This window comes from Schistocerca serialis, chromosome 1, assembly GCF_023864345.2.
Source record: "Schistocerca serialis cubense isolate TAMUIC-IGC-003099 chromosome 1, iqSchSeri2.2, whole genome shotgun sequence".
NCBI classification, from domain to species: domain Eukaryota; kingdom Metazoa; phylum Arthropoda; class Insecta; order Orthoptera; family Acrididae; genus Schistocerca; species Schistocerca serialis.
This window is the reverse complement of record NC_064638.1, coordinates 833,943,533-833,971,178: the sequence shown is the minus strand read 5'-3', so window position 1 is coordinate 833,971,178 and position 27,646 is coordinate 833,943,533. Positions and strand designations below refer to the sequence as shown.

General features: G+C 42.9%; 1 protein-coding gene across 1 annotated transcript in view; it reads left to right on the top strand.

Annotated features, from left to right (window-relative positions):
• The first annotated feature begins 2,977 nt into the window (after nucleotides 1–2,977).
• The window catches only part of LOC126458341 (pyrimidodiazepine synthase-like), an 88,477-nt gene continuing 63,808 nt past the window's right edge, over nucleotides 2,978–27,646 (top strand). Inside the window, exon 1 of the mRNA XM_050095309.1 lies at nucleotides 2,978–3,118. Coding sequence (XP_049951266.1) covers nucleotides 3,094–3,118 — 25 coding nt within the window. The 5' untranslated portion in view covers nucleotides 2,978–3,093. The remainder of the gene's footprint in view (nucleotides 3,119–27,646) is intronic.

The following is a 27,646-nucleotide window of genomic DNA, read 5'->3' as shown; positions in this document are numbered from 1 at the left end:
GCTTATTACTCAGAACACTAATATTCATTTGAATGATCAACTGAAGTTACATTGGATAGGATAGCCGATGAAGGAAACGACTCTATAGAGTATAGACGATAACTCGATTAGAAGTGTTGAATATTCTAGAGCCAATGGCAGTGGCAGAAATGGTACTCCCCAAAGAGAAGCTAATTGCTATACTGATTATAAACCTTCAGCAGAAAATAAATACAATAGTGTTAGTAGTTTAACAAAATTTTCGGAAAAATGTCTTGAAAAGTATTTATGATGATTGTCGAACATCTCCAAGCAAAATTACGACGTGCAACTCGTTAGTAGAGAGACATACAACTACAAATGCACGTTGAACATCAAAGTAACATTTGATTATGTGAAGAAAAAGGGCTAATGATAATCCATTTCAAAGGAAGAAAGCAATCAAAGAACAGGAGGTAAAACAACACATTCCTCCCAGTTTCACATAGCAAGGAATGAAAGAAAATTGCCGGCCGGAGTGGCCGAGCGGTTAAAGGCGCTACAGTCTGGAACCGCACGACCGCTACGGTCGCAGGTTCGAATCCTGCCTCGGGCATGGATGTGTGTGATGTCCTTAGTTTAGTTAGGTTGAAGTAGTTCTAAGTTCTAGGGGACTTATGACCACAGCAGTTGAGTCGCATAGTGCTCAGAGCCATTTGAACCATTTTTGAAAGAAAATTTATCCATTACTGGCACCTGTGATTTTAGGCAATGTAAAAAGTAACAGAAATTGGGCACACACCGTTTAATGTCTTGCAGCTTTGATAGCATGTCTCAAGAAAGAATACAGAATGTGCCGTAGACGCATCACTGCTTTCATAACAGCCAGAGATGAAGAATTCCAAGCTGTTCGCCAGTCTGAGGCCAGTATTGACAAAGAACTATACCAGAAATCTATAAGTTTCCAGACACAGCCGCACTGCATTTGAAACACTGATCAGAGTGGATTTAATTATCAACTAACTTCTGGTGCGACACTGTATAAAAAAGGATAAAAATCAACAATTGCTTTCGTCCAGTCTGTAAAAAATACGTGTCATAGTTCTATGATAGATGTTGGACTTTCAGTGAATGGGCACCTAACAAACGAACTGTATATTTGTCTTCAGGAAAAAACTTTCGGCCCGAAGGTTAAAAAGGCGATTAAAGACAATCTTCCACCATACGTACATTTGCAGGCTAGAAAAAGCGGGAAAATGTCAAAAAGCCATTTAAAATTCTTCTTCGTGAAAGTCGTTAATGACAATGTCGCATATAACCAGGGGTATAAATACTTTGAATCACATTCTTGAATTCTTCAAGATGTGTGGGAGTGAGGCCGGCTGCTGTGGTCGAGCGGTTCTAGGCGCTTCAGTCCGCAACCGCGCTGCTGCTACGGTCGCAGGTTCGAATCCTGCCTCCAGCATGGAGATCATCAGTCCCGTAGAACTTAGAACTACTTAAACCTAACTAACCTAAGGACATTACACACATCCATGCCCGAGGCAGGATTCGAACCTGCGACCGTAGCGGTCGCGCGGCTCAAGACTGAAGCGCCTAGAACCACTCGGCCACACCGACCGGCTATGCATGGAGAGCGCGCAAGGATACAACAATAGTAAATGACGCATTTGCTGGTAAAGACATAGAATGCATGATCATTCCACCAAAAACAACAAAATGTATATAGCCTTTGGATGTATATTTCTTCTGGCAATATAAAATATATGTGCATGAGGAATAAGATATGGATTCTCCGCAGTGACTTCGACATTAAATTAGGAAATAGGATTTTCACACCGAAAATGAGTTGTGTTATTCATAACCATCGTATAAACCTATGCTTCAACATTCCTGACAAGCAGCTGGGCACAACACTGCCACAGAAATGGTTCAAATGGCTCCAAGTATTATCAGTCCCCTAGACTTAGAACTACTTAAAATTAACTAACCTAAGGACGTCACACACATCCATGCTGGAGGCAGGATTCGAACCTGCGACCGTAGCAGCAGCGCGGTTGCGGACTGAAGCGCCTAGAACCGCTCGACCACAGCGGCCGGCCACACTCCCACACATCTTGAAGAGTTCAAGGATGTGATTCAAGTGGCATTTGATTTTGCAGCTCAAGAATGTGATCTGGAGGATTGTCCAGATATTGCTCCTATGTGCATTTTTAAAGTTCGATAGTGGGAAAACTAAGAGCAACACAATCGAGTGCTTCCAGCATCTTAATCATCGCGATATATCGTTGTTTTCCGCCCCTCCTTCCCAGCTCAGATCCTGAGTAGGCCCTTACACTGACACCCATTATCTACTCTTAATAGATACACTAAAAAAAGACTCTCAGTACCGCGTAGGAAGGGTGAGTCTGCGTGGAAGAGGGAAACCCTATCCTATTAGACGAGTATCCCAACTAACAATGCTATAAGCTTTTATTTTTCTCAACTGCCACAGCAGAGTACCTCAGGTATGTCTGACAATGTTCACATCACCAAATGCCTAATAAAAACATTGCTGCCCTGCAGAAATAAAAAATTAAAATATTTTTCGTATTCGTAACGTATATGAACAGCTACATGAGGAATGCAAATGCCGAGGAACAGATATGTGTTCACCAACAAGAGAAAATCACTGCTGTGAGGCTGCATGAGTATCTACTACCGAACGTACACGCAAGACCGTGTGATTCTGTGTTCGGAGGCTGCGAATACAAAGAGAGCAAGGTGAAAAAGGGAAAAAAAGACCAATTTCCTCTCCATGGTGTAGCCTCTCGCTGCAGGCGCATTGCACGTCTCTGTCAGGTCGTCGTACTGTTGAGCCGCTAGAAAGTGTGACGTGAAGCAACACTGGCAGCAGCGGCACGAAGTCGCTGAATGCGAACGGAAATCGGTACCGGCGGAACACGGCGGATTTTCTCGTGGCAGGCCTCCGCCGGCCCGCGTGCCGTGCGTCCGCAGTTTGCCGCTAGCGGCGCTCCGGTCGGCCCAAGGTCGATAACAACGGAAGGCGGCGGCGTGGCGCGGAGCTAGTAGCAGCTGCAAGCGGACCCCACTGCAGATCGTCCGACGCACCTGGCCGACGCGGACGCACCGAGCATGAGCACCAAGCACCTCAAGAAGGGTGAGTACGCTGGCCGCGGACGTCTTCCGTCTGATTACTTGGCTTTTGATGGCAATTACAGAGCAAAAGTGAAGAGAAACTAATTTTTTTTTCCTCACGCTTGTCAATGTTTCTAAGGTGGCGTGAATTCACAGCACACTTTCGGCATAAATAAATTGTGCGATTTCTTTCAATAATAGCATAGATTTATTTATATAGTTATTAGGGTGGCGCTGGTTTCCGGCAGGAACGTAACTGCTTATTCTCTGCTAATTTATTTTCGTCGTCTGTGATCTGTTTCCCAGACATGGTGAACGAAATGTCTTGAACTGGCATAGTCATTATGCAAATGTAGATTTAGCTTCACTCGCTCAGATAATCCGAACTTCTAGGAATTTATCAGTTCGGAAAACTTGCGGATAGTTTATTCTTGGGCACCTTTTAAGTCTCGCGCGCTCTACGCACAAGGTCGAAGCATCAACGTGGACGCTACTCTGTCGTGAACAGCTCTTGAGGTAATGAAGTAAGAGTCCTGACAGTCAGACGGCAATCAGCTGTAGGTTGTACAGCTGTTGTCTGGAAGCTGGGTATTTCCCGCAGCAGCAGGTAGAACTGCGCGGAGCTGCCAGTTCGTGGACTTGGAGGAAACCTCACAGAGGCGGAAACTAGGTTGTTTCCCACTAGATTACTCTAATTTATTAACGAATAAGACAGTAAGTTCATAGCTAAAATTCGATGATAGCTTTAGACTTAGTCTGGCGCGAAAATAGTTATTTAGCTATTCAATTTTGGAATTTCGCGACTAACCAGTCTTGCATTAGAAAGTTCTCCTTCGTTAGCTAGCCTTGCGTTTTCCACGGGAACAAAGCAAACATTCAAGACTTGTATTCGCCGTAGTATAAAAGAGATGTACTGACTTATATTTTTTTAAATTTACATGAAGTCTTTCAGTTCTTAACGTCACTCGAGACTACTTTATTTGAAATTTCACTTAATCTTCAGTGCTGTTCCTACTGTCTGACAATCTTATTTCAGAGCGTACACAACAGAGTACTAAACTATCAAAATTTTACCACGACGTGCTGATGAAATGAAGTATACTCATTGACGTTTGCTGTATACGTTTCGACATGACTCTTAGAACGGAGGATACAAATCGATACGCTTAATAAAAAGCAACGCAAACATAAATATATATATTTTGACTAGCCTTGCTGATTACTCGATGTTAGAAAATAAACAAATATGTCGTAAAAGATAATACCGTAGTATTATTTATGTAGCATACCAGCGAAAGAGCAGTTCGTAAGTTTCATTTGCACTCGAAATATATGTAATGTGCTTCAGTCGGACTCGAGCCAGATCTCTGCAATTTGCAGGCTGAAGTCTTCTTATTTATACACGATAGTATACGTATGATGGATGGACGAACATAGAAACTGATAACTGGAGTTTTCATGCCACCATGAGGCTCTGCCTAGGTATATGAAGTTTGATTTTATCGAAAAATTTACAGTAGAAATATTGGGAGAATCAAACTTCCCGGCAGATTAAAACTGTGTGCCCGACCGAGACTCGAACTCGGGACCTTTGCCTTTCGCGGGCAAGTGCTCTACCATCAGAGCTACCGAAGCACGACTTACGCCCGGTCCTCACAGCTTTACTTCTGCCAGTATCTCGTCTCCTACCTTCCAAACTTTACAGAAGCTCTCCTGCGAACCCTTGCCCGCGAAAGGCAAAGGTCCCGAGTTCGAGTCTCGGTCGGGCTCACAGTTTTAATCTGCCAGGAAGTTTCATATCAGCGCACACTCCGCTGCAGAGTGAAAATCTCATTCTGGATTGGGAGAATCGTCCGACCATACGCAGTGTTTGAAAAATATCTTCAGTATGACGCCATAGTGTGAGCAATTTTGCTAGGATAAGAGCAAATAGCGTTGAGAAGAGGGATCGAATTTTTTTTAGCGAACCCTTAGGTGTGAAATAACTTGATACAATGCAGTCCGCTGTTAAATTAGTACTGTCAGGTCAGTGGAAGGACAGTACCCGGCAGTTCGCTCACTCATAACTTTTGACAAATCTGTTCGTTACTCAACTTTCGCCTTCCCCCAAAATTGATAGTAAAAACGTGACAAACGAGCAATTGAGTGGCTCTCACTGAAGTTCGTGATTCATTCGTCGAGGAATTTTTTGTGCTCTCTCTGCCCCTGTCCTTGAGCGGCATTTAGCTCGGCGAAGCGGTTGCGACGTCCTCTGTGGCTGTCGCGTTAAGCGCCGCCAGCGGTTGCGGAGGTCGGGCATTGACGACTCGCACCGAGCTGTCAGCCACAGGGCAGCTGGGCAGCCCTGCCCACCGTGCAGGGCCGCGGCCATCTCCATCTGTACGCCGCAAGACATATGCAAGGTGCGGTGCGGTGCGATGTCGAACAGGGCGACAGCGACCGGTCACAACTCCAGAAGACGGGCAGCAACGCTGTCGGTGCGTTGAGGTACGCAGCGACACACAAGCAATGCAGTCGCTTGTAAGAACTACGCGACGTAAGATGTCTGGTAACTCTAGCGCGATTATTCCGTTGTTACGGGAAGAGGAAGCTGTTTACTTGTTACATACAAGTAAAAGACGAAAGCTGGGAGTACCTCTATCTAGATATGTCATAAAATGTATGTTCCACATCCCCTGCTAAACTACACGATCAGTTTGAAGTAAACTTGGTATACAAATCATGAGCAGTGCCATCTAATACTACGTAAACTAGTAACGCTCTTGTCCTTGCGCTACTTTTGCACTTCCATTTCTGAAGATGGAAATAATTCCGAAACGCGTCATGCATACTTGATCAATAGTCATTCTTCACCAGCTGCACGACGATTCATGCGACCTAGCCAGCCTAACTACAGATCTACGAATATTTACTAAAATGGTCGCTGGGCCCCGTTCTTGACTTTGTCCCACCTTTATCAGTTTGTCCCAAAGAAGCGCTGTGGCATTAAGAACCGGCTAACTGCAAAAGGGGTGGGGATGGAGGTGAAAAAGTAGTGTAGCCAACAACGTGCAAATACTAAAGTTTATTCATCCAAAACTTGAGAATGAGAGCAGTCACTTGCACCAGACTATATTGATAGTTTTGTAAAGGTTTGAAATGTTCTCCCTGTGACACCCCTCTCAAAATGGTTTAAGGAAAGTTAACCACTGAGTAAATGCACTAAAACTGCCGCATCAGATATTGATAGTTTTGTAAAGGTTTGAAATGTTCTCCCTGTGACACCCCTCTCAAAATGGTTTAAGGAAAGTTAACCACTGAGTAAATGCACTAAAACTGCCGCATCATACATGACGTTTTAATTTATTAGTTCTCTACTACTAACTATTGACGACATGTATTGCGGCCAACAACCACATGTCGCTGAATGTACCTACAAACTCACATCACTGTGCGACACACTTCAGGAGATAATACACACATTGAGCTATGAAGAAATATTAAGTACTAACCGTAACAAATAAAGAAAAAAAATTATTTTGTGTAAAAAAAAATTATGTTAAAGTGACACGTTCCACATCATTACGAAATGTCGTATTCATGACCTGTGGAACAAGGATTAATTTATATATGTATTTATGCTGCGAAGGCCGCTAGACAAACAAGCGAAATATGCATACGAATATATGTGGAATATGTTAAATATATGCGGAATGTCATGAGCGTACACTGGTGAAGCTGCCGGTAAAGAAGTTTGAATATCGTATATCACCATCTTACGTATCAAAAATTGTGAAACATATTGAACATTTTAACAGTAAGACTCCTTTCTGTATTGAAACCATCATCCACTGAATCAGATTTCGGATGTATTCGAAAAGAATTAGCATAAGTGGAATATACCACCAACGCAGCTGTGCAAAACACGTTCGCTTAAGAGCACCAAAGAAGGGTGGATCGTTGTTTCGTTAGTTAATGATTTTTCAATTGTTTTGTTGGCTATTGTGGATGTAAACTGTAAATTCAGGGATTAATGTTGGTGCCTACGGAAAATAATGGGACAACGGGATATTTCAAAAGTGGGCTATGGGGAAGAAAGTTACAGTAAAGTAGTTTAATACCTCTCACCGAAGTGTCTGCCGGGCGCAGCTGTGATGTTACTCCATTTCCTAACTGGAGACGAAGTGTTTGCTGTTAGACAATAGCATGATGAATGCTAACTCGAGAAGAGTTGATGTATCACGAGGTAAGCAAATGTTTTACTGTAGATTATGCCATGTTCGTCGAGTGACGGAAAACTCTTTGGGCTATTAAACAAAGTGTCTTTATATTCCTTTTTTTTCACTTTCTTAGTTTTATTGATACAGGACCAGCAATTTTTTTTTATATTTCATGAAGTGTTCATTAACGAATCTGTCATAGTTGCAGTACATATGTTGTCTCTTTTCGAACCAATTGTTTAATTCTCAAGCCTGACCTATAGAGGCTGCACTGAAAGTACCTGATCGTAATAAGACATCAAAATGGCAATACATAGTTTACAAAGTAATCGCAGATGACTGTCACAATCGACATGTGCCTACTTAGCAAGTCAGAATCAAACTGTTTGAAAGAGAGAGCGTTGCACTTTGCCTCCTGCAGTTGTGGTCGGTCGCTGAGCCTTATTAGGAATCGCACCTCTACAGTGTTCGGCGGAAGGTATATCGTGTACCACAGTCATTTCTTCCCTATTCCTGTACCAGTACCGTTTGGTTCACTGGCCGAACGATTGCCGGTAAGCGTCCGTGTGAGGTCGAATCCCTCTAATTTTATCTTCATGGTCTTCCCGCGAGATATACGTAGGAGGAACCAATATACGAGTATTAGTTGACTCTTCTAGGAACGTATGCTCTCGGGACTTTCACAGTAAACACAGATGTGATGCAGAACGTCTCGCACCATCTGCCGCTGGTGACGACTCGTATCTCTGTGACTCTTTCGCGCTTACTGAATGAAAATGTAAAGAAACGCGCTGCTCTTCTTTGGATCTTCTATATGTCCTCTATCAATACCGGATCCCAGACTGCCCAGCAGTATTAAAGTAGTAATCGAACGAGGGTTTTGTATGCTACTGGGTGGACTAAATTTGCCGAAGTTTCTTCCTAAGGATCCGTTTGGCATCCGTCTCACATACGATCAGTTTTGTGGTAGTTCTACTTTAAGTAACAAGCTCCTTGATCAAAAGCTATTGTTTCGGGGCGGGGAGGTGGCCACTCCAGCATATGCATAGGAGTGTCCTCCTGAAGTCGAGACTTTATTAGTGATGTATTAAGTTGTTAGAATTGAAATTCGTGAATGTCACGCTAGAGTGCTCTGAAATGTGTGAATCCTTCGATGTCCGCAGCCAACCTGAAAAACTGCTAAAGGTATAGAGTATAAGTTGATAGTATTTTAAAATTGCCAAACCAAGATCAATCCAGAGAACTGATATGTAAAAGTTTCTCTCCCAGCAAGGCTTGAATTGTTAATTGAAACTAAATGCGTTGTACGGAAGAAACGTCTATTATAAGGATGCGCGTTCAAAAAGACAGCATTCCCAGCTACAGGAGAATCACCGAAGTGACCAGATGATATCAGAGGGGTGACTTACGTCTCTCTTCCCTCTGTTCGGAACAGCACAAAAAAAGCTGAAAAAATTAAAGTGTACTCAGTCTCCTCGAATCGCACAGGAATGGAAGTAAATGCTTGACTACTGTGTGGAAGTAAGTGCTTGACTAGTCGACAGAAGGGACTGACAACACCATAGCTGTGTCGTTGAATTATATGTAAGGCCGCTGGACCAAATATTGGTCGACTCCCTGCAAGAGCACACAGGTAGGCCACTATGGAGCGATGTGGATTGTGCAGAACTGGCAGCAGCCGGGGTGAGTCATAGCAGTAGTGGTGTGAATATGCTAGTGGTTTGTACGGAATAAGCGAAGTGAGATGGATCGGTATGGGGCCGCGACAGAATTATAAGGGAGCTATTATGTTGAGACATACTAATGACCACCGTGTGAATGACCTCGGTGGAGGTGTCGGTGAATAACTGCGGACTTCAGAGTGTCAAAGATTAGTGCCATGTGACATAGCATAAAAAGGGTGGTCGTAAAAAATACCCTGCCGACAGCGTCTCGAGAATGCTGTCACGCGCAGTTTCATCTCAACAAATTTCCGAGCGACCATTGCGAACGGTATTGCATTTCTAAACACATGTGAAGTGGGGTACCTCTGAAAAGACCATCGCTCACGGTTGCTCATAAAGCTGAATGTCATTAAGGTTTTTCAAGCAGCTAATCTGGGCAGTAGCTGACTGGATGCGTGTAACATGGTCCGATAAACGTAGATAAATGTAATATAATGCGCATACATAGGGGCAGAAATCCATTCCAGTACGATTATGCCATAGGTGGTAAATCATTGGAAGCGGTAACGACCGTAAAATACTTAGGAGTTACTATCCGGAGTGATCTGAAGTGGAATGATCACATAAAACAAATAGTGGGAAAAGCAGGCGCCAGGTTGAGATTCATAGGAAGAATTCTAAGAAAATGTGACTCATCGACGAAAGAAGTAGCTTACAAAACGCTTGTTCGTCCGATTCTTGAGTATTGCTCATCAGTATGGGACCCTTACCAGGTTGGATTAATAGAAGAGATAGACATGATCCAGCGAAAAGCAGCGCGATTCGTCATGGGGACATTTAGTCAGCGCGAGAGCGTTACGGAGATGCTGAACAAGCTCCAGTGGCGGACACTTCAAGAAAGGCGTTACGCAATACGGAGAGGTTTATTATCGAAATTACGAGAGAGCACATTCCGGGAAGAGATGGGCAACATATTACTACCGCCCACATATATCTCGCGTAATGATCACAACGAAAAGATCCGAGAAATTAGAGCAAATACGGAGACTTACAAGCAGTCGTTCTTTCCACGCACAATTCGTGAATGGAACAGGGAAGGGGGGATCAGATAGTGGTACAATAAGTACCCTCCGCCACACACCGTAAGGTGGCTCGCGGAGTATAGATGTAGATGTAGATGTAGATTAATCGCAATTTTGCCTCTTCGAATGCTGCAATTGGTAGCGCACGGACGACCCGACGAAGCTGTCAACCTACTGTGTGGAGCGTGTAGGGCAGGCCAGAGGTGGTTTGTGTTCTTTTTTTATACCATTGTCGACAAGGGCAGTCACTGTTGCGCCTTGTGAGTGAAATCGCTTTCAAACTAAGAATCCTCACTATCAGTGAGTGAAAGTGCATCTACATCAGTTTGAGTGAACGCTGCGAGGGAAACAGTATGGAACGGACATCTGAAGTCCAGTACTTAGCATGAGGCCATACTGGCAGAAGCAGATAAAGCTGCAAGTCTTCAGTGGGTCACGTTAAGAAACTACACAGTAGCTGATTGGACGCGTGTAGTGTTTTTTTTTTTTTTCATACTAAAGCTTGGCCCGACTCGTGCAAATTACCGTGTGCATGGTTCAGGTCGCTTATTTAAGCATTGAAAATTGTGGATTCAGATAAATCCTTGCAGTCAAGATCGAAAGTATAATTTCTTTATTGATAACTAGTTTCAGCTAAATTATACATCTTCAGATGTATAATAAATAGAATATTGGGTATAAGAAAATAATAATGTATAAACTGTTTGTATAAAATAATTTTATCGCACATACCACAATTGTTCAATGTGAATCACTAATTGGGGTGGGGGGAGGGGGGCGGGTACACTGTCATAATTTTAAGCCGTATTGCTTATTATACAATCTGATAAAAATGATGCAAAATTGCTTAAGACATATTTGAATCACGCTGGTATCTATTTTCATTCTCTTAATAAGATCAAAATCGTCGTCTGTTCGAACACGCTTATCTCCAAAATCACTAGACGAATTTTCATGGGTTTTCATCTGTAATTTGAGCACAGCTTGAGAAAATATATAGGCTTTATTTGATCAAAATGAGATCACGGAAAAAGGTATTTAGATTTAAAGTTTCATCTAAAACCGTATACTCAGCTTAGTGTTTCGGATGTTTCATCATCACGGCGTAATACACCAAAGAACCAATACATGGCGTTTTTAGTTCAAATGGTTCAAATGGCTCTGAGCACTATGGGACTTAACGTCTAAGGTCATCAGTCCCCTAGAACTTAGAACTAATTAAACCTAACTAACCTAAGGACATCAAACACATCCATGCCCGAGGCAGGATTCGAACCTGCGACCGTAGCAGTCGCGCGGTTCCGGACTGAGCGCCTAGAACCGCGAGACCACCGCGGCCGGCGGCGTTTTTAGTCTTTAACTGAGTGACATAAGTGTTTTCGGAGGTTCAGGTCACTGAAAAAGTTAAGCGCTGCAGTCTTATCCTTAAAAACCTAACGACATTACTTTGTTTCTTCAGATAGGTTTTTAGAAAAATATGTTTACTTTCATATACATAGTCATTATTATTATTATTATTATTATTATTATTATTATTATTATTGTTGTTATTATTATTCTGGATTGTTATAATTATTTTTTGATTGTTATAATTCTCATTGTACTACTTTTATAATCTCTATTTTTTTTCTTTAACATTAATACTGTATAACATGTTATATGTCCTTAATGTTCTGTAGAAACTGAAATTTTTTGAATCTGAGTATGCCTGGTTAGGTGTAAGAGAGGGCCTGAAGGCCCTAATCTTGCCAGGTAAAATAAATAAATAAATAAATATATTCTGTGCTAGAAAAACTGAATTTTTTAAGTTGGCATTGATTTCGATAACTACTCTTAAATTTTGATTTCGATTTGCTTACAATGAAAATGGCTTGGAAAACAATAGTCTTTCTGAATAAATACTGAGGCGAGAGACTGAGGACTGTGTGGTTTAAAGTCCAATGAAAATTATAAGCTGAGAATTGCTGTGGCTCGAGAACAGCGGGCTTCAACTCGCTCTTTGGAGACTCCTTCCGAAAGCGAGGCGCAACGGAAGTCTAATGGAGAGCATCATGCAGTCTATCGTTCCCCAGAACCCTCACTCAGTGTCTTCAAGTGACTTACCTTCAACATATCATAGAAGCGGAAATTTAGACGGGAAGTGGGGTGTATGCCAGATCCTGCTTATTTCTAACAATTTACCATTTCGCTTTAAACGTGTGAAATTCCCCGTAAGCATATGTTACGGCATGACCATAAGGCCCAAGGCCACATACCTTGTGTTGCAGTCGTGAACCCTAGTGTGTTGCCTTTCCCACGGTCAGCTTTATGTGGATCCCTCCCATGTTAGTGATGCAAACAAGCTCTTCGTTCATGTCCCCAATCGTACTACTTCAAACGTTGTACACAAAGAACCTTTATAAGTAAAGAAAAATGAACTCGTACGAAGTTTCGGGTGCAGCTATAAATAAATACCCGGGCAGCGCTGGGGTTATCAGCTAGTGCATGAATACAGAACTGGAAAGTATACGTTGAGATTACAGTCCTTACCAAAGTTCACGAGACTGTTGCCGCCACGTATAATAAAATCATTCTCCAAATGGGAGTAGCGAGAAGACAACTGACACTATTGCTCTAAAGGTGTACCACCAGAACAATGTATAATGTTGGCTGTACGAGACTTTCGAATTCATCGTGTAAGTCAATTACCAAGTAAGTTCCACATATAAACGTCAACAACATAGATAGCTCATGACACACGGCATCTGCAAATGAAATGCCCATATCGTAGCAGGCAGAAGATCAACCGATGCCGTCGTCAGGGCTTCCAGTAAACACAAATCACTCACATCCAGTTTGACCATGTCAAATAACAATATTTAAACATTCTCGGTGACGAAGTGTTGACCTTTCTTCCACATATTGAGTAGTAGGCTGTGTACACTACTCTCTTCAAAAATGTGTTCATAGAGCTGCACGGAGACCTTAATGATCTGGTGAACATCAAGCACTTGGAGTGGAGAAGTTTATCACCTGACTTCAATCTGTTAGCGTCTGAACTATCTGCAAAAACGAGTGAAGTGTAGCATTCAGCACCCCCGAAATTTGATATTACTCGCTGAGTTGAAGACATAAATCAAGGCTAATGGCGGTGTTACACGGGATTACGCGGTAACTCTTACAGTCGCAAATGTTTTGTCTGCTGGGCCTAAGAGTACGAAAATGTTGTGTATTATGTATAGCAGTCGCAACGCTGGAAAATCGAAGCAAGACAGAAACCTGCAAAGGATAGTTACTTGACATATGGATTGTGAGCTTACGTATACCATAAAATACCGTATAAAGAGGCGGAAAGGTCCGTTGTTTTAGGATTGCACAGTTGCCGAACAGCCGCTGGGAACAGGCATATCCATGAGATCTGAGAATATATATGTTGAGTGATTTAAAGTGGAACGGCCACATGAAACAGATCATAGCTGAGGTGGATACCAGAGATGCCTTGGCATAATCCGTAGTACGTCATAATGTTATCCCTTAATTAGGTGTCAATCTATTACGAAAGTTCAGAATATTTATTCCTACGTTGTCGAATTATTTCGGTTTACACAACCTTTAAATTATTTGTTAGAGAAAGTGCTTTATATTTATAGATAAATATTTCTTACCTTCGAAAGTTGGTGTCTCAGGGCTGCTTCCTTTGTTCATGTATAACTTACTGAAAAGAGTTCGTCCAGGATTCATTTAAGTGACAAGTCGATGGAACATTGTTGCTGTTAACCATTTCTTCTAATATTTGCATGTTCTTGAAACACACATTATAACTGCATAATAAACTCTTCTTCAAAAGTACATTGTCGAACGTTCTTGCACCACACAAAGAACATAATCGGTCAGTCTAACATTTATCACACTCTACAAATGCTCTAACGCTACCTGACACAATCTCATCCAACTCTTGCGCAACTGTGATGCGCTTGATGCTAAAAATACATTACATATTAAGATTCCAGCGTCCAGTACCTTCTAGAAAAGTGAATAGTCCAAATTAATGCTAGCATGACTGTCTCAAGAAACAGTTTTTTTCAGATTTAATATGTATGCCATTTTCTGAAAATAGAGCATTTATAAGCTTAATGATGAATGAAGAGGTTTAAATTTCGACAATACGAAAAATAGAAGTCTGCTGTTATTTTATAAAAAGATTTCGTTATCGATAGTAAAATCAGAAATTATAAGTGCAGACAGAAAATTTGTTTGTATGAAAACTGAAGCTCAACAATTAATATTCACTGCAAATTTGTTTTCTGATCATTTAAGTTTCATGGTAAAACATAGTACCTATGAAATATGTTGATATGAATAACGAAAGAAAAACATTGACAGGTATATGGCTTTTGGTAATCAAAAATGTTCAGAAATATCTATGGATGAGGAAATATATAGTTTAAGAAAACATGAAACAGACTCTTCCCTGAATTTATACGGAATCGAACATTCCTGTTAACAATGCGAAAGTTCCGCAGAGAGTAAATTCATTACAATATGTAGTCAATCCACGAAGGCGGTAACTTACAGAACGTTAGTGAGACAGATAATGAAGTATTCCTCGTTAGTCTGGGTATTTTAGCAGGTAGGACACACATGAACATTCACAGAAGAGCAGCATGTGTAGTTTTCGTTCAATGAGCGAGAAAGCGTCACATAACTCCAGTGGCAGAGAGACATAGAGCATTACTAAGTGCCCTAGTTAAAGTTCGGAGAGAGTATGTACCTAGAAGTGTCAACTAATATTTCTTCCTCTTAAGTATATTTCACGAAAAGACGAAGGGAAAATTAGGGAGATTACTGGCAGTCATTCTTTCAGGCACAATTAGCGACTGGAAAGGGAAAATGAAGCGACGTTAGTATACAAAGTACACTATATCACACACCATAAAGTGACTTGTGGAGTCTAGCTGCTGAAAAGATAGTAGCTTTTCTGAGCTATTTAAAGTGTGTGTGCAAGAGCAGGAATATGTGATATTCCATCTCGCGGGTAGTACTGCTGCATCCTGAGTAAGACTCGCTCAACATCTCAACTTGCTACTGGATGCTCTGCAAACATTAAAAAATTAATGCAAAATATTTTCGAAACTGCTTAGCGATTCCTTGTGGGCATCGCCGATGCGTTTTGCCAGTCAGTCGTAAGGAACGCGATTTGTGCGAGGACAGCCGTCATAAGGCAAGCCGTACGGCTTCCCGTGGTGGTGGTGGTGGTGGCGGCGGCGGCCAGGTGTTTGCCGCCTTCATAGGCTGCCATTAGCAGTCAGCAGAGCGGGGGCCAGACGGTACACTCTGCGTACTGCAGGTGGCGGCGGCACGCCCCGTTTCTCCCAGCAGTGGCAAGTGGCAGGGGTGGTACGGGAGAGACGTTTGTCTAGTGCTCCACCACGCACTTCTACTGGGCACGAAGAGGGGTTATCAGGGCCATTACGAACTGTCGGCGACAGTCACTAGAGACGTTCCTCTTTTGAAAGCAGGCAGTGCTGAGAATTCACGTAGGAGACGCTGTTTCTGCAAATAAATTTCATTTTTCTGTAACTACCACTGCTGCCGTGCTTTTCTTAGCTTAGTCTGTCACATTCTTTGCCTACCAGGCATGTTTTTTGGCTTTGGTTATCGGAGCTACACTCCTGGAAATTGAAATAAGAACACCGTGAATTCATTGTCCCAGGAAGGGGAAACTTTATTGACACATTCCTGGGGTCAGATACATCACATGATCACACTGACAGAACCACAGGCACATAGACACAGGCAACAGAGCATGCACAATGTCGGCACTAGTACAGTGTATATCCACCTTTCGCAGCAATGCAGGCTGCTATTCTCCCATGGAGACGATCGTAGAGATGCTGGATGTAGTCCTGTGGAACGGCTTGCCATGCCATTTCCACCTGGCGCCTCAGTTGGACCAGCGTTCGTGCTGGACGTGCAGACCGCGTGAGACGACGCTTCATCCAGTCCCAAACATGCTCAATGGGGGACAGATCCGGAGATCTTGCTGGCCAGGGTAGTTGACTTACACCTTCTAGAGCACGTTGGGTGGCACGGGATACATGCGGACGTGCATTGTCCTGTTGGAACAGCAAGTTCCCTTGCCGGTCTAGGAATGGTAGAACGATGGGTTCGATGACGGTTTGGATGTACCGTGCACTATTCAGTGTCCCCTCGACGATCACCAGTGGTGTACGGCCAGTGTAGGAGATCGCTCCCCACACCATGATGCCGGGTGTTAGCCCTGTGTGCCTCGGTCGTATGCAGTCCTGATTGTGGCGCTCACCTGCACTGCGCCAAACACGCATACGACCATCATTGGCACCAAGGCAGAAGCGACTCTCATCGCTGAAGACGACACGTCTCCATTCGTCCCTCCATTCACGTCTGTCGCGACACCACTGGAGGCGGGCTGCACGATGTTGGGGCGTGAGCGGAAGACGGCCTAACGGTGTGCGGGACCGTAGCCCAGTTTCATGGAGACGGTTGCGAATGGTCCTCGCCCATACCCCAGGAGCAACAGTGTCCCTAATTTGCTGGGAAGTGGCGGTGCGGTCCCCTACGGCACTGCGTAGGATCCTACGGTCTTGGCGTGCATCCGTGCGTCGCTGCGGTCCGGTCCCTGGTCGACGGACACGTGCACCTTCCGCCGACCACTGGCGACAACATCGATGTACTGTGGAGACCTCACGTCCCACGTGTTGAGCAATTCGGCGGTACGTCCACCCGGCCTCCCGCATGCCCACTATACGCCCTCGCTCAAAGTCCGTCAACTGCACATACGGTTCACGTCCACGCTGTCGCGGCATGCTACCAGTGTTAAAGACTGCGATGGAGCTCCGTATGCCACGGCAAACTGGCTGACACTGACTGCGGCGGTGCACAAATGCTGCGCAGCTAGCGCCATTCGACGGCCAACACCGCGGTTCCTGGTGTGCCCGCTGTGCCGTGCGTGTGATCATTGCTTGTACAGCCCTCTCGCAGTGTCCGGAGAAAGTATGGTGGGTCTGACACACCGGTGTCAATGTGTTCTTTTTTCCATTTCCAGGAGTGTAATTGTTCGGATTTACTTATCAGGCTTTCTTTTATTTACCCTAGTTCTGGTTTTGCATGGCTTTAGTTGCAATGGGAAACTCCTTGGAGGTTATTACCTTTCTTAATCCACGAAAGATAATAACCTCAAAGCAGTTTCCCATCGCAACTGAAGCCATGCAAAACCAAAACTAGGGTAAATAAAAGAAAGCCTAATAAGTAAATCCGAACAATTAGCTCCGATAACCAAAAGCAAAAAACATACCTGGTTTCTTCTTTTGGGGTAGCTGGTTTCGTTTTCCCTTACTCGGGTGATTTTGTTTTATTTTAGAAATCTAGTGATCAGAATCTAGGTTGTCTCCTCTGAGGACTGTGATAATTTGGATTTCTTTGTGGAACTTAAGTCGCAGGTTCGAATCCTGCCTCAGGCATGGATGTGTGTGATGTTTTTAGGTTAGGTTTAAGTAGTTCTAAGTCTAGGGGACTGATGTCCTCAGATGTTAAGTCCCATAGTGCTTAGAGCCATTTGAACCATTTTTTGGAACTTAAGTTTGATTGCCACGTAATCAAGTTGCAATTCACTTAGATGTGGCTTTAGTGAGAGCAATGTTTCCCATGTTCGAGATAGCTTCTTAAAGGGTGTCGAATTAACCTCAAAAATCTCATACAAAAAATAAAGGCCAAAATCGTATGTTATCACTTTCACTGACTTTCAGAAAGCATATGATTCAATAGACCAGGTATATCTCTGTACACTAAAAGAATTAAACCTACATAACAAAACCACGAACTAAATCGGAAAGCCTTACTAATACATGCTCCAGTGTCATTCATGGGAGAACTCTGACCCTTTTGAGATGTGTACGGCAAGAACATAGTCTCAAAACTATTTAACTCCACCCTAGAAAAAGTAGAGTGGAACACAAAGATCCATAGTGGAATCCGACTAGAAACAAAAACCAAAGGCTTCAAAGCCAATCGTCTAGCCCTAATATGGGCGTACTAGCTCACATCTGGGGAGAAGCCAAAGAACAGACCCTCGAACTACAAAAATAAGCTGAAAAAATAGGTCTCAAAATTCCTTTGAAAAGTTGAGGAAAAAATTGAGATCGTCAAAGAATTCAAATATCTTGGAGAGTGGATCAGCTGGAATACTCTGCAGAAAACGCAATAGTTCAGAAGAAACAAACTTGAACTGGCATTCCAACTCAACAAAAACATGCAGTCTAAACATTTTCTGTCACTAATCACGGCCCGGTTAGAAGGTACAGCCGGAATCACAGTATCTGAGCGTACTTATTTTTTATTTGGGACAGTCAGCAAAGACGGTTAATCTACTGTAAATGTTACGATCAGCGTTATCTTGAAAAGATTCTTATTGATTTCCCTAAAATTACTACTAGTAACTGAACAATAGCACACTAGTATTCTGGACCATATGGGTGGAAAAAATAGTGCTAAACCAGAACAGTGTTGTTGCCCCAAGGGTGCTTTCATTATAGGAGCATTGGATTTGGAAATTTGCTCATACAGATTCGGTACCTTTTGACTACACCCACAACTAAAGAATCGTTTAGTTGGAAAACTGTTTAAGTGGTTACGCCAACTGTAGAGTGGACTCGGGGTCAACAGTGCTGACCATCAGTGACACTGCCATATTGTGTACAAGAAAGTATTGATGGTGGTGCAGAAGGACAAACTATTTTAACAGTGTTATGAATTTCATCTCTTTAAATGTTGATAAATGAAAACAATATTGTTAAATCAAAAGCGCCACTAAAATCACCTTAAAATTTTAGTTGTAAACTTCTGGAGCGCATCACATCGATTAAGTATATAGGGGTAGTATTAAGAGTACTTACGAAATAAAACGATCAGTCGTAATCGGTAGTAGATACGAGAATGGAAGAATGGTTTTTTTGGAGGATTATGGAAGAGGAGGAAACCGCAGACAAGTGGTCAGTATAAAGTGTTCGTGAGTACTGCTCCATTGTATGGGGGCCTTATCAAATAGTCACGAAGCAGACATCGAACGAAACCAGAGACGCGGTTATAGGATCGTGATAGGTCGCGCTAGCCCTTGCGAAATTGTGAGAGATGTTGAACGAACTTGAAGAAAGCAGAGTTGTTATGAAAATTTCATCCGTAAACTGAAAGAAAGTGCTAGACATGTCATACATACACTGCTCTCATCTATCTCGTTGAAGGATTAAGAAAGTAACAGATTAATGCTCAAAGACAGAGCAAATTCCTTCGCTCCATGTTGAAATGTGACTAAAAGTGTCTGATTATTAATACGGTGTATGCTTCGCCTGTCGCTGTACAGTGACTTGCGGAGTATACACAATGTATAAACAGCCCCCTGGTACAGGACTCAGTGAGCTCAGAGCACGAAGTCGGAGAAAGATATAGGGTTCCGCCAGTGGCAGCTGGTCGCGAGCTAGTGTTTGTGCTGAAGGCGCCAGCGGCAGGCCGTGGGACTAGACCGGAGCCTTTGCGGGCGCCGGCGCCGACGCCCCAGTTCGCACAGCTCTTTTTTATTTTTTGCCTCTCGTTGTGCTGGACGACACTTGTTGCCCGACCACTGTGTGACGTCAGCGGCGATTCAGCCTATACTAGAGCCGTGCCGCGCCGCGCTGCTGTGCACGCCCATGGCGTTGGAGTTGACGCCAACTGCCAGCGGCTACACCCGGACAAGTAGTGAATGGCTCCTCGCTCTCTCAGAAATGGGAGCAAAAGGGGATTTTGTCCGACATGATGTATTATACATTTACGTCCGCATTACTTAAAACTGGCACCAATAAATAATCCAGCACCATATAATCCTTAAAATTAGCGCTGCTATTTCTAATAACTCATTTCTAAGGTGGTCCTAAAGACAAAATTTTAGTTACCTGAAAATGATCCGTTACATTTATCTGGGTTATTGTCCTCAAGTTAGTTGCATCATATTACACTCGTATCTACATCTACATGGATACTCTGCAAGTCACATTTAAGTGCCCGGCAGAGGGCTCATCGAACCACCTTCACAATTCTCTATTATTCCAATCTCGTATAGCGCGCGGAAAGAAGGCACACTTATCTTTCCGTACGAGCTCTTATTTCCCTTATTTTATCATGGTGATGGATCCTCCCTATGTAGGTCGGTATCAACAAAATATTTTAGCATTCGGAGGAGAAAGTTGGTGATTGGAATTTCGTGAGAAGATAAGGGCGCAACGAAAAACGACTTTCTTTAATGATGTCCAGACAAATCCTGCATCATTTCTGTGACACACTCTACCATATTTCGCGATAATACAAAACGTGCTGCTTTTCTTTGAACTTTTTCGACGTACTCAGTCAGTTCTATCTGGTGAGGATCCCACAGCTCGCAAGTATTCTTCAAATACTTAAATTATTCTTGGTTAACCAAAATTTTCTGAAAAAGATGGCAATGCTATTCCGGTACGGAATCGTGCAAGCCAATTTCTTTGCCAAAATCCATCATTATACAACACTTTGAATTGCACAGTTTCCTACAGTAATATGTTTTGTCACATCTGCATTACGTAAACCGTCCTGGACACGGCTTAATGATTTTTCACTGTAAACTATTTTCTCTGTTTTATAGACAGCAAACCAGAAACATCGGTAACTGTCATGCCATTTCAAAAAAGTGCTATGAAACATTTTCAAATGCATTTTCAAATATTTTATCAAGAAACGCGTGGAACACTAATTAGATATTGCAGCGTCTTAGAGGCAGAAAGAAATGTCGCTGCTGATATGTACTGAATGCCTTTGGTCCTAATGCGAATTATTGCAACTTGATGGTTTTTAAGGTTCTTGTGGGTTTCTTGTCAAAGACTATGGGCTACGAATGGTGTTACGTGACAGAGCCTTCTGAGGCTAAACTTTCCTGACACATTTGGCAATGGAAGGAAGCGTGGCGGTAAAAATTGCAGAAAAAGGCACGAATACAATAAAATTGAAATGCTTGTAGGTTGTTGTAGTTATGAAGATACGAATAAACTCCCACGGAATACAATAGCATGGAGGGCACCATCAAACCAGTCGTCTGAATGAGAACTGGAACAAGAGCAAAATTTTTCCTTCAAATAGAAACCGATGTATTTTCAGGCCAAATTTGCTGTCTATTCTGCCAAATCTGTATAAATATGAAAGCTGGACTGCTAAGATCTTATCACGCTACCACGCAACTCAGCAAGGCTAATGACCATCACAGACAAGGGTCAGAATTAATAGCGTTCTACCACACGGAGTTCATGTTTTAAAACAGCGTACACGCCTCTGCAAATTGTTCATTCTTCGTCTTTTATATTCACTAACGAAATGTCACCTGTCTCCCCAAAAATGCTTCAGATGTTAAATTGTGATTTTAGACTTCAATAGCACTCTCTGTGGGTATTGGCTACCTGTTAATAAATTAATTCACTAGCGGCTTCCATTTACCATTCCAGCATTTCACGACGTACATCAAACCTGTCGAACGTAATCGATATGTACCCGTTAAGATAATGTGCCACGCCCAGTCACTTTCTACTACGCGTCCAACAGCCTGTTTCACTGAGTAAGTCATCCATCAATAGCAAAGAGCTAAAGTCTAGCACCTGCGCGTCGTCCATCACCTACTACCAAGGAAAACCTTTCATCTCGAACGTTTGTCATATTCCGCAATATCTCGACGACTTCAGAGGGCTAGCTTGTATGCAGATTTTGCGCGTCTTAATGAGAACTATTAGTCAGCGGAGAGTAAAAGGTACAGCTCCAGTTGAAAATGACTGAAGAATCTATTCACGTGATGTACTTAGATGTGCTGTCTGAAATACGGTCACAGTTTTACGAGATACCCTCCTAGAATAAATATGCTTGGGGGAAGGGATATGGCCACATAGTTAAGACATGGATAAGATATTGTACTTCCGTTCTTGAGGAAGAGATTAAAATTACAGCCGTGTAATCCTAATTTTGGTTTCCTTAGGTTATCCTAAAACATCATAAATAGATTAGCTCTTTACAAAGGCGCACATGGAATTCTTCTATATTTCTTCTACAGCTGAGTGTTTAGTTCCAAATGGTCACATATCAAAGAGATTATCCATAACCTATTTTAATTTCGAAGAAGGAATATTTAGAATACTATAAACAGATTACGTTTGCAATTAATCGGGCAATCAGTAGCAATATCTCGCGATTCTTCACAGCTTTAAACAGCGTGTGAATTGTCAATCCATGGGCTCATCGAAGAGTACCTTCTAGTTACGAATTGAGGAGGAACTATTTTAACCGCTGTTTAGATTTTTAAGTGCTCACGTTTTATATGGACCTGAAGATGGGACACTTGTTTTTTAAAAACCAGGTGTTTATTTTAGGAAATAAAAAAACTTAAAGCTGTAACAGATCTTATCGTTGATGAGGAAAAAGTTCATCCCAGTATAGGGGCTGTCTCGCATGTGTTCGACAGCCTAAATTTCTGGGAACACTATCACTCCATCCTGCGAATATTGACCCTTCGTGTGAAAATGGGACACCCCTCGCGCTTGCGTAGGTTATGGGATACAATAAACTCCACTACAGCTACCAAAATTCTTGTATTTGTGAAGTTCTCTCCAACTGTCCTCAACTTTCTATCCCTCTGAGGAAGTGTGAATGTCTCAGGAAGAACAACGGAGGAATGCAAAACAGCAGCATTATACTTTATTCCACAGATCTCTGCTTTTCACCGTTGCTCCTTGCTTTACTATGTGCATTGAGCGGTAAATGCATTAATTGAACAGGGATACTGTAAGAACGATCATTCGATGCAAAAAGAGGCTTAGTAAACACTAGCTCTAAAATGCATACCTAAGAACTATGAATACTTGTTCACTACCGTGAAACCCTGATTCTACTGAAAAAAGTGCTCACAGCTCTGAAGGTGTGCATTTTCGAGCCCGTGTTTGACTTCTTTTAATTCGAATGATCATAGCTGTCATATCCCTAGATATTGAGCATTGGGAAACACAGGAAAATCAAAATCTGTTAACATGCCGGACACTGTAAAAGCGATCTGCTGCTTACCACGACCAGTCACACACAGTACGTGTAATATGTATTCCGAAACCTGAATGTCTAGTTACGGATCATGTACAGGGTGCATATTAGCTGATCGCTTGATATGAAATGGATGAATCCGTAACTGTTCCACAGAAAAATAGCCCTCTTAACAAACTAAGGAAGAGGCTCGGATAAACATTTTTAAACTTTGTCAATTCCAAATATTCCAGGTAAATAGTAGTATTTCATACACATACTTGACAACCATAGTGGTTACGGTATTGTTAGGAAATAAACGCACATAGTAACTATGGTGTATAGACAGTTACATGGCAAGTACTGAGCCCTCTAAGAAAGTGACTTAGTGTAAGACTTTCCTTCTGTCTCTCTGGTTGGGAGGACGTACCCAAAGGGTCGAATGCTAGCCTTTATTGATCGCTGCTTCCTGTTTAACTACTGGCTTTCTTCCCATTTTCATATAGTTTCTTTCGGTCGGTGGGATAAGAGCGTGTAGGTGGACTGGATCGCCTACTCAGCTTGACTTCCAGAATCCAGACAAGACGACGGTTAACGGTTCGTTAGTCCTCCCATACAGGAAGCCTAATGTATTTTAAATATGGTACTTAGATGGTTTCCCGGCGCGTGTACGCGTAGCGACCGTATGTTGAAATTCCGTTGACAACTTCAAGACGAGTTTCTTTTGGCCAGGCCGGCCGGAGTGGCCGTGCGGTTCTGGGCGCTACAGTCTGGAGCCGGGCGACCGCTACGGTCGCAGGTTAGAATCCTGCCTCGGGCATGGATGTGTGTGATGTCCTTAGGTTAGTTAGGTTTAATTAGTTCTAAGTTCTAGGCGACTGATGACCTCAGAAGTTAAGTCGCATAGTGCTCAGAGCCATTTGAACCATCTTTTGGCCACAAACTGGGATGTAGCGTGATATACTGTCTTCTATACCAGGTGAGCACAGTGTTACTTCCAGCCTTAAAATTTTAATAAACTGCTGTAAATATTTCTGCTTGGAATAGTCGAGCATCATCTTTGCGGCTTCACAATGTAGTCAGAAAATGGAATATTGTCTGGCTGAGCTTATTTGGAAGAATTTAATGCGAATTTTCTGGGCTACGTGTTCTAGAATAAATACTATTACTAGCTACAGTAATTCTACATCTACATATACACTCCGCTAGCCACCAAGCGGTGTGTGGCGGAGGGCAGAATTCGCGCCAAAGTCATATTTCTCCCCCTCTGTCCCACTCGCGGATCACACGAGTGGAAAAACGACTGTCTGAACGCCTCAGTACGAGCTCTAATTTCCCTTACCTTTGGCCGGCCGGAGTGGGCTTGCGGTTCTAGGCGCTACAGTCTGGAGCGGAGCGACCGCTACGGTGGCAGGTTCGAATCCTCCCTCGGGCCCGTATGTGTGTGATGTCCTTAGGTTAGTTAGGTTCAATTAGTTCTAAGTTCTTGGCGACTGATAACCTCAGAAGTTAAGTCCCATAGTGCTCAGATCCATTTGAACCTTATCTTTGAATGGTGATCATTGCGCGATTTGAAAGTTAATTTCGGAATTTAGTTTGCAGCCCCTTCCGTTTAGCGCGTCGTGTATCTGCAAGTGTATCCCACTTAAAATTTCTGGGATTTGTAACGCTCTCGCGATGGCTAAATGTACCAGTCACGAATCTTAACGCTCTTCTTTGGACCTCTTAAATCAGACCCGACTGGTAAGTGTCCCATACTGACGAACAATACTCTGACTGGACGAACTAACGTATTGTAAGCAATTTCCTTCGTTGAAGGACTACATCGCTTCAGGATTCTACCAATAAACCGCAATCTAGAGTTCGTCTTGCCCGCTAGTTGTGTAATCTGAACGTTCCATTTGAGATCATTTCGAATAGTCACACCCAGATACTTGACAGATGTTACCGCTTCGAAAGACTGGGCATTTATTTTGTACTTGTACATTGAGGATTTTCACCTTGTTATACGCAGTAGATTACACTTACTAATTTTGAGAGAACTGCCAGTCATTACACCAAGCATTTATTTTTTGCAAATCCTCATTGATTTGATCAGAATTTTGGTGTAATACTATTTTCCTGTAGACTACAGCATCATCGGCAAAACAGTCTAATGCCGCTGTCAATACCATCAACCAGATCGTTTATGTAAATCGTAAAAAGCAGCGGACCTATTACGCTACCCTGGGGCACGCCTGATGTTACGCTTGTTTCTATTGAAGTCTTCCCATTCAGGACGACATAATGTTCTGTCTGTTAGAAAACTTCCTATCCAACCGCATGTCGTGGGTTAGACTGTAAGCGCGCACTTTTTGGAGTAAGCAACAGTGCGGAACTGAGTCCAACACCTTTCGAAAGTCAAGAAATATGGCATCAACCTGGGAGCCAGTATCTAGAGCCTGTTGTAGATCATCGACAAAGAGGGCCAGCTGTGTCTCGCATGACCGCTGTTTCCTAAAACCGTGCTGGTTTCTGCAGATAAGCTTCTGAGTCTAGAAAGGTCATTATGTCTGAACACAAAATATTTTCCATGATTCCACAAGAAATCGATGTCAGTGAAATTGGCCAGTAATTATGCGCATCCGATTTTCTACACATTTATAGACTGCTATGACATGGGCCTTCTTCCAGTCCCGTGGAACTTCCTGCTGTTTCAATGATCTCCGATAGATGATGGATAAGAATGGTGCTATATTTGTAACATAGTCAACATATAATCTTACTGGGATACCGTCTGGTCCATATGCCTTCCTGGCGTCTAAGGTCTTAACTGCTCTGCAATCCCAGATAGACTAAACACCGTCAGCCATCCTTGCGTTTGTTCGATAATTGAAAGGGAATGGTGCTGCAATTCGACCTCACTGAATTCCTGCAAATGATTCCTCTGCTTTTGTCGATGTGAAAGGGTTTGTACAGCACAGAAACTCGTGCCATAATCCTTTTTTGCTACACTTGAAAATATCCCTGGCTGAAGCTATTTCTGTATGAAGCCCTCTTAGCTTTTGTCCAGATGGACTGCTTCCGAATATTCACAGCGCAGCTGCTTTCGGAATGGATGAAACAACGGTTTTGTAAATGACCTCTGGCATATGCACCACCCACTCTTGAAATTTTGTGTCAGTCGGCTGGCTGTATGTAGTCCAGTTAACCTTACGGAGCAAGCTTTTCGGCTGCCATCGTTCAGACACCCCTAACAAGGATAGATCTGACAAAGACCCCAAAGTGACGCCGATATATTTTCTCAGTGTTCCGGTAGAAGTAAATACTCTAAAACTACACCTCTAGGCCAGGTGCCGGAAGAGCCCGGAAGCTAATGGAGTACGTTGGCGTCAACAAGATGAGTCGGGGGGATTTTCGAATAAAGGTTGCAAGAACGTTTTGGCTCCTTTTTATGAGGGGGCACAGATACAGTACGCTGAGTGCATGAGGAACCTGAGCTGATAGTCGAAGCTTGGGGTGCTATGGGAGACGGGCGAGAGTTGGCAGGAGTCACTGAGAAACATAGCAGTTCCATCCTTGACCGTTTTGACCAAAAGGGTCATACTTCCTACAAAACTCGTAACATTCGGGAATCTGGGGCGTTGAAGTGGGTCTCTTGTATACATACAGACAAGTTTTGTACGTAGTGTAGTTCCTCCGTAAGAGTCCTGTACCCAAATTGCAATGAAATAAGTGTGATCTTTCAAAGAGGTTTTCCTTCTGCATCTGGCAAGAAATCAGTAGAGGAGGAGGAATGGAGGGTTCTGTTACTGGCACATCTACGTCGATTTCGGAAGCTGTTTGAGTTCTATGCTTACATAGCTTTCGTTCAGCTTTCTTAATCCTTGGTTAACTTGAGATTGCAGGGTTCCCCCTAATGCGATGAGTGGTATAGTTTTAACTTGGGCGACGCTATCTTCGCTCGCTTCTTTTCCAGTCGTGAGCGAATGTTGGGTACCTTCAGTCGCCTTAATCGAATTGGAGCTAAGCGCGGAACTTTACAGATGCAACCTTGCACATGCACTTTTGCTTACAGCTGATGGTGACAGTACGAGATTTTGCATTGTAGCTGGTTCATGAGTGCGGACGCAAATGAGGTTTTAAAGGTAGGAGGCTGTATGGCCTGCTGCGCTTCAGCATATGATATGCGCCTTATATAATTTTAAGGAATTCCTTTTCTTCAGTAAACTTAGGGCAATTCAAGCTGCAGACTGGATGCTTACCTGTGCGCTCAAGACACCCTGTGTGTGGCTCATCAGAGGCTCATCAGAGGCTTATCTGCTTTTTTCACCGCCTTTGTATGGCAAGGTAGTATGGCGAAGCCTCTGGAATTTAAAGAACCTTGGACAATTTTAGATAACAAGCCTTACTTTCTGCTGAACGAAGCCTGTCTTCAGATACTTTGGTAACAAAGGTGTACTTACAGGAAACACAAATTCGCCAGTTCAGTCATTCTAGCAAGCTTTTTAATTATAACACATACTAAGATAATTCCTTCTGCTTCTCATTCCTTCAGCAG